This window comes from Poecilia reticulata, chromosome 20 (genome assembly GCF_904066995.2).
Source record: "Poecilia reticulata chromosome 20, P_reticulata-male-v2, whole genome shotgun sequence".
Classification (NCBI taxonomy): Eukaryota; Metazoa; Chordata; class Actinopteri; order Cyprinodontiformes; family Poeciliidae; genus Poecilia; species Poecilia reticulata.
The window spans coordinates 12,933,807-12,950,563 of NC_088849.1; the positions used below are offsets into that span (position 1 = coordinate 12,933,807).

Here is a 16,757-nt window from a genome sequence, read left to right on the forward strand (position 1 = left end):
TCAACATTTCAGCTTTGACCTCATAATTGCAGCTCTTTGAACCCCTTATGATGTTTGCATGACTTCAATAGTAATACCTCTGTTTATCACAACCTAAAGATGACAGCATTTAAATATTTGACTAAGTCAATTTTTTAACCTAGAAAATTGCCCTGGAAACATTTTAAAGCTAGTTAGTGGTTAAAAATATTGTGCATTGTAAAGAGACAGGAAGGTCACCTACAACATAACAGAAAAATAGTTTAGTTTAAACATTCTATTTAACTATAAATATGCTGGTTTTATATTATAGAATGGAGGAGTCATAATTGGGCAGTCATCCACAAATCATAGTTTTGGCAATTTTTGATTTTTTTTTCCCCCCTTAATAAATGAATAAAGTTTAACGGTGAATTTCCTTTAAATTTGACAAATTGTGGAAATTATATGGCATGAACTTCTGAACTTCATCACTGTTTTCCTTAACTACGCCTCTGCATTTTAAGCCACGGCCCACGAGGGCATCCTTTTTATGTACTTTGACCCCATATCGACACGTTCATGTGGAATTCTTATACTGTGTTTGACCTGCTCTCGCTTTCTGCTCTTAATTCCCCTGCACTCGGTTTCCAAACCAGTCTGGAAGGAAAAGTGAAAGTAAAGCGTCGTGAGACCGAAAGCATAGAAGGAAAAGGAAAAGGAAATGTCTTCCGTGAAGATGGAAGTGGATCGGTACTTGTCGCGGATCGGGTTTGAAGGCCCTTCCGGTGTGCCCAGCCTGGAGCTGCTTCGCTCGGTTCACACCTGTCACCTGCTGTCGGTGCCATTTGAAGACCTGACGGTGCACAGCGGTGGACAGGTCAAGCTGGACCTTCCGGCCCTCTACGACAAGGTTGTGAACCAGCGCAGAGGTGGCTTTTGCTTTGAGAATAACTCGTTGTTCTACTGGCTGCTGACCCAGTTGGGCTTCCAGGCCACTGTGCTCTCAGGTCAGGTGAAGAACTCGATAACTAGTCGCTACGGGCCCCCGTTTGACCATTTGATCGTAATGGTCAACCTCGAAGGGAAACGGTGGCTGTGTGATGTTGGTTTCGGCTCTGCTGGTTTTAGTGTCCCGCTTTCGTTGGATACTTATGGTCCTCAGGTGCAGGGCCACAGAGTTTACCGTCTCAGAAGGATAGACGACGTGCACTTTCTGGAGTGGCAAAAGGAGGAGAACAGAGGCGAAGATGGGGACTGGACGGAGATCTACAAGTTCAACCTGGAACCTCGGCGTCTGGAGGACTTCGCCGAGATGTGCCAGTATCACCAGAGCTCTCCCAGCTCCATCTTCTTCTGCAAGTCCCTCTGCACCGTGTTAAGACCCGGCGGGAGGGTGTCTTACGTTGGCCGCAGGCTGATTACCACCACATTCCCATCTGAAGCAACGGGAGGTGGGCTAGAAACCACAACCAGGGAACTTGAAGATGAAGAAATTCCGGCTGTTCTAGCAGAAAACTTTGGAATTGTGCTCCAGTCTCCACTTATTCCAAAGGATGACACGATTACGCCACCCCCAGTTGTATACTGATTTATGGATGTCATAACTTTAAAGGCAAAAATATACAACTACTACAATTTTTGACGCACCGATGAGGTGCTTCCGGTTGCTAAGTTTAAAAAAAAAAGTTTTATAATTATTTTAATTAAAGACTAAATAGCAAAAATAAATAAATAAGTAAAACGTACACATGTAATAGACCTATTAAGTTATTTTTTAATTGACTAGAATAGAAAGGGTATACCCATCCCTACATATCGTGTTTTATTATCCTTAAAAAACCTGCAAGGTAGTCAGTTTATGGAACAAAATGCAAGTTATTTTTATGCATCTGATGAATTGCAATTGTAAATCTAATCCAAGTATATAAGCTAAATTAAGATTTTGAGTATTTGACCTGACAATTACCAAATAACTGAGCAAAAAATTGCAGAAATTGTGATTACAACTATTCTTAAGAAATGAGGTTGGACTTTTGGTTAATAATTTCAATTCAATAAGGTTTTACATTTTTGTAATTTAATGCTTAGAATAAAATTACACATCCTAATTTTACCAGATGCCTTTGCTGAACAATCACACACACACACACACACACACACTGATTTTGCAGAAAACATACAACAGAAAATGTAAACTGTCACTTTGATTTAATAAATTATACATACAGGTTTTAAGATGTACAATGGTCATTGCATTAATCCACAACTGTCCTTTTTCATAAGACAAAGTCTGCTTTCAAAGTATTTACACATGTACAATTTATGAGGCAGCGCTTCACAAAAAGCAAGGCATGAATGACAATACACATGATGTTTAGACCCTCTACAGTTACCCTGTGCAGAGGGGGGTCTACAGTGGGTAACTGGTGCAAAAACGTGGCACACATTGGACACAAAGATGTTACTCTGCGATGGGGTTGGAGGATGGGATAGAGTTTGCTCTGCTAGATTTCCGTTCGTAGTTGACAAGCCTCTGACCAACCAGGTACCTGCATGGGGAGAATACATGTCAGAATTGACGTTTTTTTTTCTACAACTAAATTAGATTTGCCAAAGAATAAAAAGCATTTTATGTTTATACCAAGACATAAAACACTAAGTGTTTCAATAGAGACACAATTAAAATAAGAGTCTTAGAGTTTATTACACAAATAAAGATTTTAGAATTGTAAAAAAAAAAAATGATGGAAGACAGAAACATTCATACTTGTCATTTTTGATGTGCTCATAAAGTCGTTTAAACTGTCTGATCTGGAAAGACAGGATGCCGATGAGCGACACCACCATCAGGAGGAATGGATAGATTCTCCTCTGCATCAAGATCTCCATTTCAGGGATGACACCTGGAAACAAAGTACAGGTATATGGTCTTCACTTTTCTCCTCATCCTGACTAAAAGTGATCACCAGAATGAGCCTAGAAGCGTGTGGATGACCACAAGAAGTAGTTGGATTTAAGACGGAATTTGTTCATGGACATTTAGTGAAACACTGGGGGAGGTGAGTGGGAGGGGCAGGGCTCCATGTGAGTCTGTATACATTGTGGAGGAAAGAAAGTTTCATGTATATTTAAAGGGGTCTAAAGTGATCAAATTAAAAAGCATTTCTAATACTGACCGACAGCAGGAACCACTCCGGCAGCAATCACATACGGCACACACAGGGACAACAGCAGGACTGAGATAACAGGAGCTGCCAGCTTGCGGATTATGAACTGGAGGTCAATGTTGCGAATTCCATTTGCATAAACCTGTGAAGAGGCTGAGAGTTAACAGGATTCGGTTCAAAGCTCCAATGAGCAACAGAAGTCATCTCGGGGGGCTTTACAGAAAGAAAATGAACAGGCTTAGTCAGCAGATATTTTTTTAAATTGGGAAATTTAAAAAGGATAATATTTAGGTATTTCATATCCATTAATACTCTACCTGCTCAATTACAGCCTTAAGCCACCACTGTGGGCCCATGAGGGTGATGGCTGCGATGATTTTGGCATGGAGAACTCCAAGAGCCCAGTCCTGAAAATAACATCAAGACATATAAGAGCATACAAGAACTTCTTAATGCACGTTTAGGTGAAAACTTGGTGAGACGACAATCTTGTGTGCTTATATAATCTTACCTGCCAAGGATAGAACAGAGGTGTTTGGTCTAGAGGTACTCTAAGTGGGGCCACAATCACCAGTTCAAACAGCAGCCCCAGTAATAGTGGGATGACTCCAGCAACCAGCAAAGCCACAACCAGGGTCTTCAGGATCTACATGAGTAATATTATAAACAAAGACAAGAGTAAGAGCCACTGGTCTTTGACAGAAAAATTATATCACTAGCTAAAAATGATAGAGAAGCAACAATCTGACTTTCTTCAAGAAGTTACTGACATTTTGTGCAAATTTTCCAACTGATTTAGATACATAATACTTCTTCCAAGTTTACAGGAAGTTTAGTTTCATTCAGACTCCATACATAGTTGCTCTAATACAGTTAAGAAAGAAACATTTTATCATTATGTTTATATAAATGTCTTTTAAAATACGTTTGCAGCACCAGATTTTATAGCACTGAAGTACAAATTTTTACCCACATGGGCCAAAAATGTCAATGTAAAAAAAATGTTTCTTTAAATTGTAAACCACAACAACAATTATATATTTTTTGAATTCTAGCTGCTCAACAATGAACTAAAGGCTCATTTTCTATAAAGCAATCAAAGTAGTCTGGTTTTTGTAGAAAATGCAAACCTTAAAAAAAAAAGGCATACAAGATGAAATAGGCTTAGAACACCTCAGATTTAGATCGATTGTTATACTACACAGATCAGCTTGTTTTAATTTCTTAGCAAACCAATATTTTTACCTTTTATAATTTATAAACATGGTTTGCGAATGCTTATTAAAATGCCAACCATCACCTCTGGCTGTAATGCATAATGTGTTTTGAGCAGCTAAGGACTTAAACATCACAGCATTTTGAAAAACTAATAATTTCCACTGGTCCCATTTGCTTATTAAAAGCTTAGCTTAAGAGTCCTCCGCTCACCATGAGTGTCCATTCCTGGACTTTGTGCATGATTACGATGCGTCCCTGAGGCATCCACGCCAACAACACAGTGACTCCACGCACCGAGAGCCAGCAGACGTACAGACCACACGCTGCTGTGTACAGCTCATGGATTTTAGAGTTTCCAGTCCAGAAGGACATGAGCCAGCGGCCTGTAAATACTGAAACACACACACGGCAGAGCAATTATTCACATCACAGCCAACTTTGTAGTGGTAACAGAGGAGGAGGAAAAAAAAGACTGTCCTCACTTATCATAGCTCAGGAGAGACTTATCATTATGTGTACATATGAAAGAGTCAGAGCTTTCATTATGGTTTGGGTGGAGTTCAACAAAGTAGTAATTTATCTGTTAGTTTAGTTGTTTGACATCACCCCTTACCTGGTAGAGTTAAGCACACCAGACTGGCCAATAGGAGAGTGATGCACATGAAAATAATCAGGAGCACAATCTAGGGGACAGAGGACGAGCCACGTAAGTAACTTTCATACTTTACAACAATTGCATAGAAGTCTTCAAAAACATTTGATTTCTTTACATTTTAAAGTTGGAGGAAGGGAAAAAAGCACAAAATATGGTTTTCTCCGATAGTATCCTGAGGATGTACAAATTGCCCCTAATTTGTGTACGCTGCAAAAACACAAAATCTTACCAAGTATTTTGCCTAGTTTTTAATGCAAATATTACAAGTAACTTTTCAGAAAGATATAGGAGCTTGTTCTAAACAAAAAAACCTACAAGTTCTAGTTCAGATTATTTCACTTATGACGAGATATTTTCTCATGTTATATAGTTTAATCCATACCAGTGGATTAAACTAGTACTTTTTCATCAATATTAAATTATTGACTTGAAACAAACTCTTATGTCTATCTGAAACTTATTTGCATGTGAGTTTGTTACATTTCAAGTTTGCTAAGATATTTGCAGTATAAACTAGACAAAAATACTTTGTAAGGTTTCGTGTTTTCCGGAGTGGTAACACATTTCAAATAGGATTGAGTGTGCTGGAGAGCATTGTAAAGCATGTAAAAAAATTTTTTTAAAAAAAATCACAGGACTGTCTCACTCTGAATGGAAAGCGCAGGGGTCGGTGGTACGGCTGGAAACCCACTGGCCCCCCCTGCTGCAGGATGGCCTGATGTGCTGCATGCAGTCCTTCCCCAACAGCTGGGGCCGGGTTGTTATTGTTGTTATGAGGCCCATGGGGAGGGTTGTTATTGTTGTTGTTGTTTTCAGGCTGGTTGGCATCATTGTCCTCCTGCTCACCGAGGAGGTAGGAGTGGAGGTCTCTGCAGACAGAAAGGAGAGGATGATCAGCGGCAGGAATAAAAGGACGCCACATGTTGCTAGTTGTTGACATACCCTGATGTGTCTTTGTGATAGAAGTAAAAATAAAAAATAAAAAAAAAGATTTATTTGAATGCGAAAAGTAGTGTGTAATTGTGAACTGGAGAAAACAGATGTGGTTTTCAATTTTTTGTAAGGTCTGGTGTATATTTGTATTCCTCTAATGTGTGTTAATGGCAGGAAATAATGTGTGTTAAAAGCTGGTAAGGACTTTCCTCACACAAGTCAGCCAACAGTGACTACCTCGTTCAGAAAACACTTGATATGGCCAAAAGATGTCTAGGTCACAAACTGAATTGTTTTGTGAAAGGGGCTCTTGGTTGCCCATGGAGACGAGCAATAAAAAGGTGATGTGCAAAGTTTAACCACAAGTTGGACTTTGCATGTAAATGTAAACCTTGGTCACCAACGTAGTTTAGCAAAACCAAAACCTTCACAGAACAGCTGTATTTATAGGGCGTAGTGTTAAATTGCACACTGATAAATTCAGTTCTTTAATCAGATGACAGTTTGTTAAAATTGGTTAAATTTTCGGGCATCAGAGTAATAGGGTTGACAAAAAAAAAAAATTCACGCAATACCTTTCAGATTAATATCAGCAAACCTTTTCAAAACCGTGTATAATTTTCTCCCAACTTCAGAACTTTGCACTATTTTGTCGCCTTAAATCCCAAGGTGACAATATGAGAAAAAATGAAAAGTGGTAGAAAACACTGTTGGAATGCACTGAACATGTTGATTAACATTTCTGATGAGCACTCAAACTACCAACATTTTAAGTATGAACGCTGTTCAGGACTTACAGTAAATAGCCAGCACTGACTGTCCAGGCCCTGACCAGACCTTTCAGCCACTGGCGAGTGTGTCCTTGCTCTAACAGGGCCGGGAGGACAACCTGAAGTAATAAGAGCTCCAGAGACAGCTCACTGACAGGGGCGTCACTGAAAGGCAAGATGTAAAATAATCAGAGAATAACTTGATGGTGTTCTCCAACCAACTAATCTACCATAATATGGACATTTATTCATTTCTAAAGCACACAGACACATTCAAACAAACAAGTCACAGAAGATAATGTTTTTGTCCAGCCCCTTGTTGACTACACTCTCAACATTTCCTCTTTTTTTTTTGTTCACAAACTTAAGAGAAGAAGTTGTGCGTTTCTGCCTGACAAAGGAAGTGGTTTGTCAAACCACTTCAGATGCAGAAAGAACACGTTGCAGTTCTGTAAAATGTGATCTAAAATGTTGCTTTGCTCGCCAGTTACCTGTAGAGCATCACGTTGTACGGGAGGAAAGTGGGCATCAACACTTTTATGAGTCTGATTGGCAGCCACAGCATCAGCAACACAATTGAGCCAAAGACCACCACAGACAGGATGAACCTCCGCAGGTGTCTGTAGATGGGTAAATGAATCATTTCCTGAACTGGGTTGAAGTCCGGGTCATTGAGGTTTCTTAAAAACCAGAGCACTCCGGGCCTCAGGACCTGACGGAGATGGATTTTACGTTAACATCAATTTAATGTGAAACTACTATAAGCTGAAATACACAAAAACACACCAGGCCTCACCTCTCTTAGAAGCAGAATGAAAGACGCAAAGTAGAACACGTACACCATACCCACAAGCCAGTGCAGGAACATGGTGGTGCCAGGTGCCGACTTGAAACTCATTTCTCTGTCTTTCAACGAGGCGTCAAACATTTCCTGCAGACAAAGACAGCAACATTACAACAAATAAAAAAGCAAACACAAAAAGAACTCTAATCACATTTTGGGTCTAATAAATCACAGTCTTTCGCTGCATTAACTCAGAGAATTAGAATTTCTTCTGTCTGATCCACAAGCAACTGCAAGTAGTCATTTTAAGGTTTGTAAAACTATCAGAATACAGAAACCTTTGCTTTTTATAATCCAAATTTGACCTCTAACGCAAACTACCAAACACCTCTAAGCATAAAACAACGTGCAAGACATCAGGAACAGAATCAAATCAAGAGTCCTACCAAAGAGCAGATGTCGAGCCACCAGCCACAGATCAACGGGAAAACTCCAATCTCCACGACAACCAGCAAAGAAACCTTTGACAGAGAATGCTTCTTTCAGTCATTTTAATTCATTCAATGATATACATAGTTAATTCAGTTTATAATGACAAGTTATCCAAAGATGGCATCCAATCCTTTCTGAATAAAAAAAAATGACTGTCCCATCAAAAAAAACTAACGTAAAGCTGAATCATCGTGTTTGATTCAGAAGAACTGCTGTAGCTTTAGGAAGTGGAAAAGTTCACAGTGGCTTCAATTACATGATGTCATATCACACAGTAGATGTGTATGGGAAAGTGCACAAAGTCAACACAAGAACACAGAGCATGCAAATATCTCGAGGCGACCACAAAGCTGGTCTGATAAAAGTATGCAGCGTATGTGAACAGTGTGTTTTAATAACCATCAGAATGCGCTATAAAGAAACCAACTGCTGGGGGGATAATATGAATAAAACAATGCAAAGAACATAAGCTTCTGTCATTATGGATATGAACTGTAGAATGCTTTGTCATTTCTATTGTGTTGTATTTTAAGCTGCAGCCTACCACAGCTGGAAGACTTGTGGAAATGGATATTTTCCCACCATTTATTACAGAAGGCTGCCCTTAGGTTTTGTCAGGGTTACTCAGTTGCATTTAAAATGGCAAGGTAAATAAATCAGAGATATTATATAGAAGAATGTCCAATATTTTAAGAATTTAACACATTAAAGTCTCTGTTTATTCTAATACAACAAAACGGCACAATAAATAGTTTTTTGCAATATTCCCACTTTGTTTATATTAACAAAAAAATATCCAGGCCTGCGTTGCTGTAGAAACACAGAACAGGAGTCTATGTTTCCATATGCAAGTATAAAAAAACAAAACAAAGGCTTTTGGAGAGGTTACCTTGACAACAATGTAGCAGACTCCCAAGAGACGCCGGGAACGTTGAAACCTGACCAAAGCAGCAAGTCCCTAGAATATCCATTAAGGATATCTTTCGCTTGATATTTTCACAAGAACATGGCCTAAATTAATCTATTAGAATTGATTTTGAATATTAAACATTTTACATGGGGTACTGATCCTAGAACAAAGGATACATGGCACAGGATGAGAGTCATGGCCAGCAGTATGTAACCCACAATCGTCGTGATTAGGCCCTCAAAGTGAGATGCTTGGACCTAAAGTGTAACGTTACCAACAACAAAAGATTAAATCCTACAGCATTCATAACTGTGTCTTATAGTGGGATAAAGTAAAGGTGGAGTCTTACGTATTCCTCGAAGCCGAGGCCAACGACAGAGAAGTGTCCAATGTGGTAGGGACAAAATGCTAATAAGAAAAGAGCAAAAGTGTATTGTAAATCTTTTGTAAACAAAAACCCCAAAAAACAACAAGAGTATTACAGTTAAGTGTAGTTTATAACGACGCTTGTTACACATCTTTGTCTCAGTCGACTCACCAAACACCAGAATAAAGAGTGTGTTGAGAGACACCACCCAAAACACATGCTCCTATTAAACAAAGACAAGTCGTGTCAAGAGGAAAAGCTTTTGTTGGATCTCATAGTTAATTATTAATAAGATAATAAATTACCAGAAATACAAGGGAACCATCCAGACCAAGCATCTAAATGGGAAACAACAGTTACAAGTCAATGTGGTTCAAGTTGGTATTTCAGACATAAAAGGATTACTGATTTTATGCCGTTACCCTTTCCCATGTGAGTTCCTCTGCTGCTCTGTCCCACTCCAAGGCATTCCAATTCATGTCATCTACAGCAAAACAATTGTAAAACACTCAAATGTAGCAAATATATTATTTTGTCATTATTTTGCAGGAAAATATCTGCAAAGGAACTAAGACGTAAAGGTGAAAAGAAATTTCTCTTCAGAATTGACAAATGTATAATAATACATTGTTCTGTGAAAATTTCAACTTCAGAATATGTGTTTTTTTAACATAATGTTTAAGAAAAACAATACATATTCCTGGGGACATATTCTGCATTTGTAGCCGCTGTGACAGAGCAAATACAAATGTTTTGCTTGGTCTTTCAAAATAAATAGATTTTGGATCGCAAAATCTACCGCTTCAATGAAAGCTTTTGCTGTTTTACCGAATAATAATATGAACTTTTCCATGCTGCATGGTGAGACTTATTTTTATTTTTGGGTGCAACCAACAACTTGGTAATAAGTAAAGGTCACAATTGCTCTAGTTTGAATGTCAAAATTAAACAAAACTTGTTTTTCTGTTTCACTTGAAGCATTAATATATGATAAATTATACAGAAACCTTGAGCTCCATTATTGGCCTCTCCATCTTCAGCAGGTGCACCCTCTTCTTCCAGCTCCGGGTCATCAGCCTGGTCTGGTGCGCCGTCAGGGGGTTCAGGCTCGGCCTCATTTTGAGCCGGAGGATCAGCGGGGTCTGGCTGAGCCCCAGGGGGCTCATCAGCTGCTCCCTGACCTTGAGCTTGACCCTAAGGGTGAAATATTATACCAACAGGACTATCAAATCCAAGGTTATTGAATGATTCCATATCTGACTGACTGAAGAATGAGAAATCATAATATATATATATGGTTTTCACCATTTATGTTGAATGATTAACCTATATTTAGTTAGTGAAAACATACAATTGTTATATTAGTCTATAAGTTTCTAATGTCCACTTTTTATATATATCCATGAAGTTGTGCACCTCATTGGCTTGTCCAGCAAGGTTAGGGGGCGGAGGTTGGTGCTGTTCCAACCACTGGGGGGCGCCACCGTGGACAATCTGCTCTCTGAGCCACACCAGACTGATGAATGCACACAGAGTGCAGGTGACAACAAAACAACCCTGGAGGCAGTCTGCGAGGAGGTTGTCTCTGCAGGAACACAACAGAAATATATTAACACAAGTATATTAAAGCAAACAACAGCAGCTAAGCTGTTCAAAATTCAAAACGGGGAATCATCCGTTTATAGGAAATTATCTCTTCTTACGTGGAGAGCATGTCCAACGGCAGTGTCAAAAGAGAGCTCACGGAGCCGGTAAAAAGACACTTATAGATGCGACCTGGAAATAAAGAGACCACAGTATTAGACAAGTTTTTTTTCCCTTATAAAATTTAATGGGATTTTTATTAACACCGTTTTGAATCGATTCAGGCATTCTGTTGCTTTATGCTTATTTTTTCCTAACTAATAAGACGCAGAATGACTTCTCTCTCTCTTGTTTCTAAAGGCGTGAGAAGATAAAAGCTGCACCAGTTAAAGGTTAAATAACTTATCAGCACAAGTCCATTAATCCTGGTGAAGCTTTTCCAATGGGAGTCTCCTGTTGATTTGATTACACAACAGGTGTGGTACAGCGGTTGTGAGGTAATCCCTGTTTTGGACTGTGATGATTCCTGTGCGTGCCTCTGTTGGTTCTTACTGTCCTGGGTACACCTTCGGCACCTACTAATTTACTAACGCTCACACTCCAAACTTTAATTAATTGTAATTGGTTCATGTGTTTTGGGTAAAAATCTGAATCACTTTAAGGGAAAAAATATATATATTTTACTCTCCCTTTCTTGTCAATTTGTCTACTAAGGCAAGTTACGACAGAATATCACTTACATGCAGTGAGAGGAACCACTCCAAGCCATGCGAAGGCAACCAGCGTGTAATGGAACCAGTAGCGAATGGCTGTACCCACACTGGTCAGCAGGCCAGCACAGATGTCCTGGATGGGCAGACGTGAGGGCATATCTGGGGAGTAGACTGAGGTGGGCAGAAGAAGAAAGTTAAGATTTCTTGACAAGAGTAAAACATTCTCTTTATAATTCAAAGTCATATTGTTTGAATGCATGAATCAAGCTAAAGAAATATCACTAATAATAGGGCCTAATGCTGTACAGTGCTATACTCAGCTAGTAAACATGTTGAGAACTAACATTTTAATGGATGGACTTACTTGGCGTGAAAGCAAATCTGTGCTTGCACAATTCACAGTACTCCTTCCTGCTGTGTTTCAGCCACTGGACCAAACTGCAGATGTTAGAAGAAAAATAAATAAATACAAAAGAAATGCCCAGTCATCCCTGAAATATCATGTACAGTACTTATACCGACAGGAAACTACAATATGAGGACATCTAAAAACAGAAAACTGCCTTTAATATTAGGTGTATTGATACGTTGAAAACACTCTCAGTTTGATTAGTTCATAAATCTATGGATTAACTTAACATTACCTTGTTATATTATTATTGAAAAAAAGTTGCTCAGATCAGATTTAAAGGCCTATTGAATATAAAATGTTCACCCGACACAATCAGGCATTAATGGATTCAATATTTGAATAACGCAAAAGATTAACCAAAACACATCGCTATTAAAAAGTATCTAGGTCAATTGTTAATTTAGACACTTGTAAAAAAAAATTACAAATTTTAAAATAGGTATCGGACCAGAGGACTAAGTCTGACACATACCATTCCTGGTGGATGAATTTGATACTGCCGGTGCACACACATGGATGGTACAGGGGTTTGTCTGGGGTCCCCTCAGAGCGACACACACGGCAAATATCCGCTGGAAAAAAAAAAAAAAAAAACAAACAAAACAAAAAAATAACACAGAACATAAGATTAATTGATATTGCTAGAAATAAAAACAATTACTAGATCTCAATATAAAATGCTGCTTAACTTTTAAATAAAAACAATGTTTTGGATTATAGATTTAAGATATGCACAGATTACAGTTATTACATAAAGATTCAACTGGATTCAGGGAGAAACTAAAGGTGGGTAATCTGCACTACAATACTTACAATAAAAGATTGACATATAAATTTCCCTCATTTCGATCTTATGGTTTTAAAATCTGATTAATCAGAATCGGATGCCAGAAAAAGTGCCAGGAAATTTTATATGGCAAAAAAACAACAACAACAAAAAAAACTTATGGTGTATAAACTAAAGAAACAACATACACCGCATTTATTATGGTTATGTTTTTAGTTTCCGGCAGTTGGGAAGCTCCAAGCAGAATATTTGTTAGACACCACAGGCAGGCAACTCTTGCAGAAAAGCCCATGTGCAACGAAAAACCAGCTCATTTAAATATCTGTGTTTCTCTATATTGCCAAACAAACCCGTGTGTTTTTAAATTAATTTCTTCAGTTGCTTCTACTACTTATTTATCATCGTTTCTATTTCTTCTCTTTTGTTTGACATGTTTCCTTTTTAAAATGTATTTTCTTCTAAAGCCCTTTCCTATTTTCTAGTGTGTTTTTCCACATATTTAATTAAAAGCAACTAAACCTCATTGCAAATACGTTGATATCGACATTATCATGCTCTGAGAACGATGCTAACAGGAATAAAAATAATAAAAAAAACACGTTCTGGAACAGTAAGTACAATTTCCCCAGTAGAATTCAGGTAAGTATTTCATTATTAACCGATTTATTTATTAACTGCATTAAGATGTAGATCTAGGCAGTGTAATTGACTATTATGCAAAGCTAAGCTTAAGGACAAATAACAGTAAAGTGATGACATCATCCGTAATTTCTGTTGGGTCCCCTCACCCCGGTTCTCAGCATCAAATACATTTCAACCAAATCTACTGTCACGCGGAGCTTTGTTACACAAAAATAACATTTGATACAGATCTCATGCCTTCTCGAATCTACCTCACATTTCACTGACAGCCGCTGCTAATCATCTGCCATTAGGAGAGCTTACTCGGGAGCAGCAGGTTTGTCTCTAAAAGATGAATTTCCGAAGCCGATTGCTGTTAACCACCGAATCGAAAGCAACAAGAGTCTCACCTTCTTCAGCAGTGTCCATGTTATTGACTAAACACCGATTACTGTCTCTAATAGGGTAGCCTCGTACCATGAACCCATTAACGACACAGGCAATATCGCCGAGCTAGCTGTGTTAAGCTAGCGACACGACTGTATCCTACGGTTCGGATGCATTGGCAGTCGTGAAATGGTTTCACAGGAGAAAACACCGAAGTGTTTATTGTGTCCTATCCTTTCACCTTGAACACCTAATCTCTGGTGTGGAAAATGTTTCTATTCCACAGCAGACCGAAACTCTGGAAAATTGTGTTGCTAAATCGAGAGCTTGGATCTGGACGACAAACGGCTAATTGCTAAACGGAACAGCGCATGCGTAAGCGTTACGGCGTTGCTCGTAACTGAGTCACTGCTGTTTGCCAGCTCGTTTAAATGAACGACAGAATCTATCTATTGTGAAAGGTTTATAAGCGGATTTATAAGCGGAAATTGCAAATAAAAATAGAGACAAGTAAATGTCGTAATGAAATAATCGACATGCAAGCAAAAGCAGAGCGGGTACACTTAATAGAGCAGATCAGTTTATTCTGTGCGGACAGGGAATGAATCTAATGCAATTTTAACGAATTTGTACATGCAGTTTAGTTTTACTTTCCTTTAAAAGTATATATGTCTTACATGTGCGTATTTGCACATTTACTAATAGAACCGTACCAGAAGAGGGCCAAATTATAATCGCTACACAAAAGATATGTTTGTGAGCAGGACGAACCAGATATTGTTGGTTAGCTGAGCCAAATGGTTGGGATACCAGAACAGGGCCAGAAAGCCCATCCCTGCTGCTGTCAAGCTTGTGTCATGACTGTTTTACTTCATTACAATGGATCCATTGCTTCGGTATAAAATCAAACAAAACAACAACTATCAATAAAGCCAGGCTAACATTTTACTATTTAAAGACAATTATGTATCAGTCTTATTAAAATGAACATGTCTCTATTACGATCATTTTTGCTAGGTTTCTCTCAGATGATGCTTCTAGAAAGGTGTCCAATTTCAGGCAATAGCCCCACCTACTGGAGGACACTTGTACAAGTTTCGTGAAGCTAAAACCTGGGCGTCTTCCGTTTTGTCCCGAACAGATAAAAGGTGAAGTCTTACCGCTGTAGCTCCAGGCTCAGTAAACGGAGATGCAAAAATTATATTACATCTGGAACTCTGTTTTTGTTTGCATCTCCATCTATTAATTTTTAACCTTTTTAAATTTTATGCACATACTTTTTCAAATAATTTTGTATTACATGAAACCACATTTATTGCATCTTTTCAATCTTTCTTCCAACCGCATAAATATATAAAAACATATATCTTATTACTAATAGAAATCAGCAATGAGCTAATATAAGTGGATGAGACTTTAATGACATTTAATTGTTTTTTATTGCGTGTAATCTGTTTATAAATTAATTGTTTTGACATTGATAATTACAGGATCACCTATTCTCAATGAAAAGGCACCGCTGGGATTCGAACCCAGGATCTCCTGTTTACTAGACAGGCGCTTTAACCATCTAAGCCACGGCGCCGATATTTAAGATATCATACAGGCTACACTGAGCTGCAAACTGGAATCATGACGCTGTTGGATGTATGGCAGCTGGTTTCTTTTGCATCAGAAAAATGGGCACAGAAGAAGAGAAGTTGGATGTGGAAGTAGCAAAATACTGATGGACATTGTACAGTAACAATATCCTTATGTTACATAGAACAAAAGAAGAGTTGGCTATAGTGTCATTAATTCATGTCAAGTTTCTCATAAAAAATGTAATAAGATTGAAATGAATCATTTCTTAAGATAGGATTTTAAAATGCACACAAATTATAGGTCTGATATTAGGCGGCTTGCATTAAAAGATTTGTTCGTTTTAGGACTGTTAATACATGTGGAGTGCAATGAAGTTATTAGCTCATTTTTATTACGCAATCAATGCATTTCACTGGGAACAAAACTTTGCACAAGTCAACTGCTTTACTGTGACATTAGACATTGCTGACATAATCTTGGTCCTGTGCTAATTTTTTGAGACTTCTAAAACATGCAACTTTAAAACTCTTATGACCAAAAAAAATGTTTATCGACATGGTAAAGGAGGAGTTCCCATTCCTGTTGCTTTTCAGTACTGTCTACCAAAGAGGCCCTGCATTCAAATTCTGTCAAGGGATATTTCTTTAATCCACCTTCGTTTCAAAGACAAAAACATGCATGTCAGATTAACTGTCTTATTTTCAATTCTTCTCAGGTTCAAGTGCATGGTTGTCTGTTCCTTTCTGCCTCTGTGATGGACTGGCAACCTGTCCAGTGTGCCTTGCCACCAACTGTTAGCAGCTGGTGCAAGGCAGACCTTTTACCAGTGAGGATTAAAACAATACAGATGTCAGGGCTTGTCATATAGTGCCCTTTAAAAGAAATGGCTTTATTCTAAAAGTTTCAGTGTCACCATGCAACTAAAATGGAACCCTGAATACGTTTTACGTAAACAAAAATACGTGTAAAATAACAAATTCTGCACAAAAATTGTTTTATTTTATTTTAGAAAGTTTGAGATAGTGATTGAACTTTGATAAAGTTAGACTCTGCAAGAACAAGTGGGCTTAAAAAAAAAAGAGTAAAATACCAATCTTTTTATTCAAGCTCACCACACTGTCTTTAAACTTAGCAAAAATATCTCAATGTTCAATGAAAACAGACGACTTTTTTTTAAAAATATAAGAGTAGTAATTAATTTTATTGAGAAGACCAAGAAGATTTGAGATACAGAAATATCACAATGTAACAACATGACAACAACAGAATCGGCTAAAGGCTCTTTAGAAGTTAATTTTATCCTGAACTGTTTTTGTGACAGTGCTCCTTTCTGAATAAATTGGGCAAAATTGATCATTGATTTTCAATCTAAATTTCCCCCTTTCGGTTCCTGCAAAACAAACATTTGACAA

The 16,757-nt window shown here is 38.1% G+C and overlaps 2 protein-coding genes and 1 non-coding gene across 3 annotated transcripts; 1 reads left to right on the plus strand and 2 right to left on the minus strand.

Moving 5' to 3' along the window:
• The first annotated feature begins 500 nt into the window (after nt 1-500).
• LOC103482450 (arylamine N-acetyltransferase 2-like) lies at nt 501-2,196 on the plus strand. The gene has a single exon (XM_008438623.3). The coding sequence runs from the start codon at nt 683-685 to the stop codon at nt 1,547-1,549; it is 867 nt and encodes a 288-aa protein (XP_008436845.1). The 5' UTR covers nt 501-682; the 3' UTR covers nt 1,550-2,196.
• marchf6 (membrane-associated ring finger (C3HC4) 6) lies at nt 2,153-14,145 on the minus strand. Its single transcript, XM_008438624.3, has 25 exons — nt 13,785-14,145; nt 12,439-12,538; nt 11,919-11,992; nt 11,582-11,725; nt 10,961-11,033; nt 10,674-10,842; nt 10,265-10,451; nt 9,680-9,741; nt 9,563-9,595; nt 9,429-9,480; nt 9,240-9,298; nt 9,067-9,147; nt 8,870-8,938; nt 7,935-8,009; nt 7,501-7,635; nt 7,196-7,416; nt 6,732-6,869; nt 5,648-5,870; nt 4,960-5,029; nt 4,557-4,738; nt 3,640-3,774; nt 3,446-3,535; nt 3,138-3,270; nt 2,729-2,864; nt 2,153-2,510 (listed from the first exon to the last, which is right to left on the minus strand). Exons 1-25 carry the CDS (start codon nt 13,852-13,854, stop codon nt 2,423-2,425), a joined length of 2,799 nt encoding a protein of 932 aa, XP_008436846.2. The 5' UTR covers nt 13,855-14,145; the 3' UTR covers nt 2,153-2,422.
• A 1,127-nt stretch (nt 14,146-15,272) lies between these two features.
• Nucleotides 15,273-15,346, minus strand: trnat-agu (transfer RNA threonine (anticodon AGU)). Its single transcript has one exon. It is a non-coding gene; the product is annotated as a tRNA-Thr (tRNA).
• Nucleotides 15,347-16,757: the final 1,411 nt, after the last annotated feature.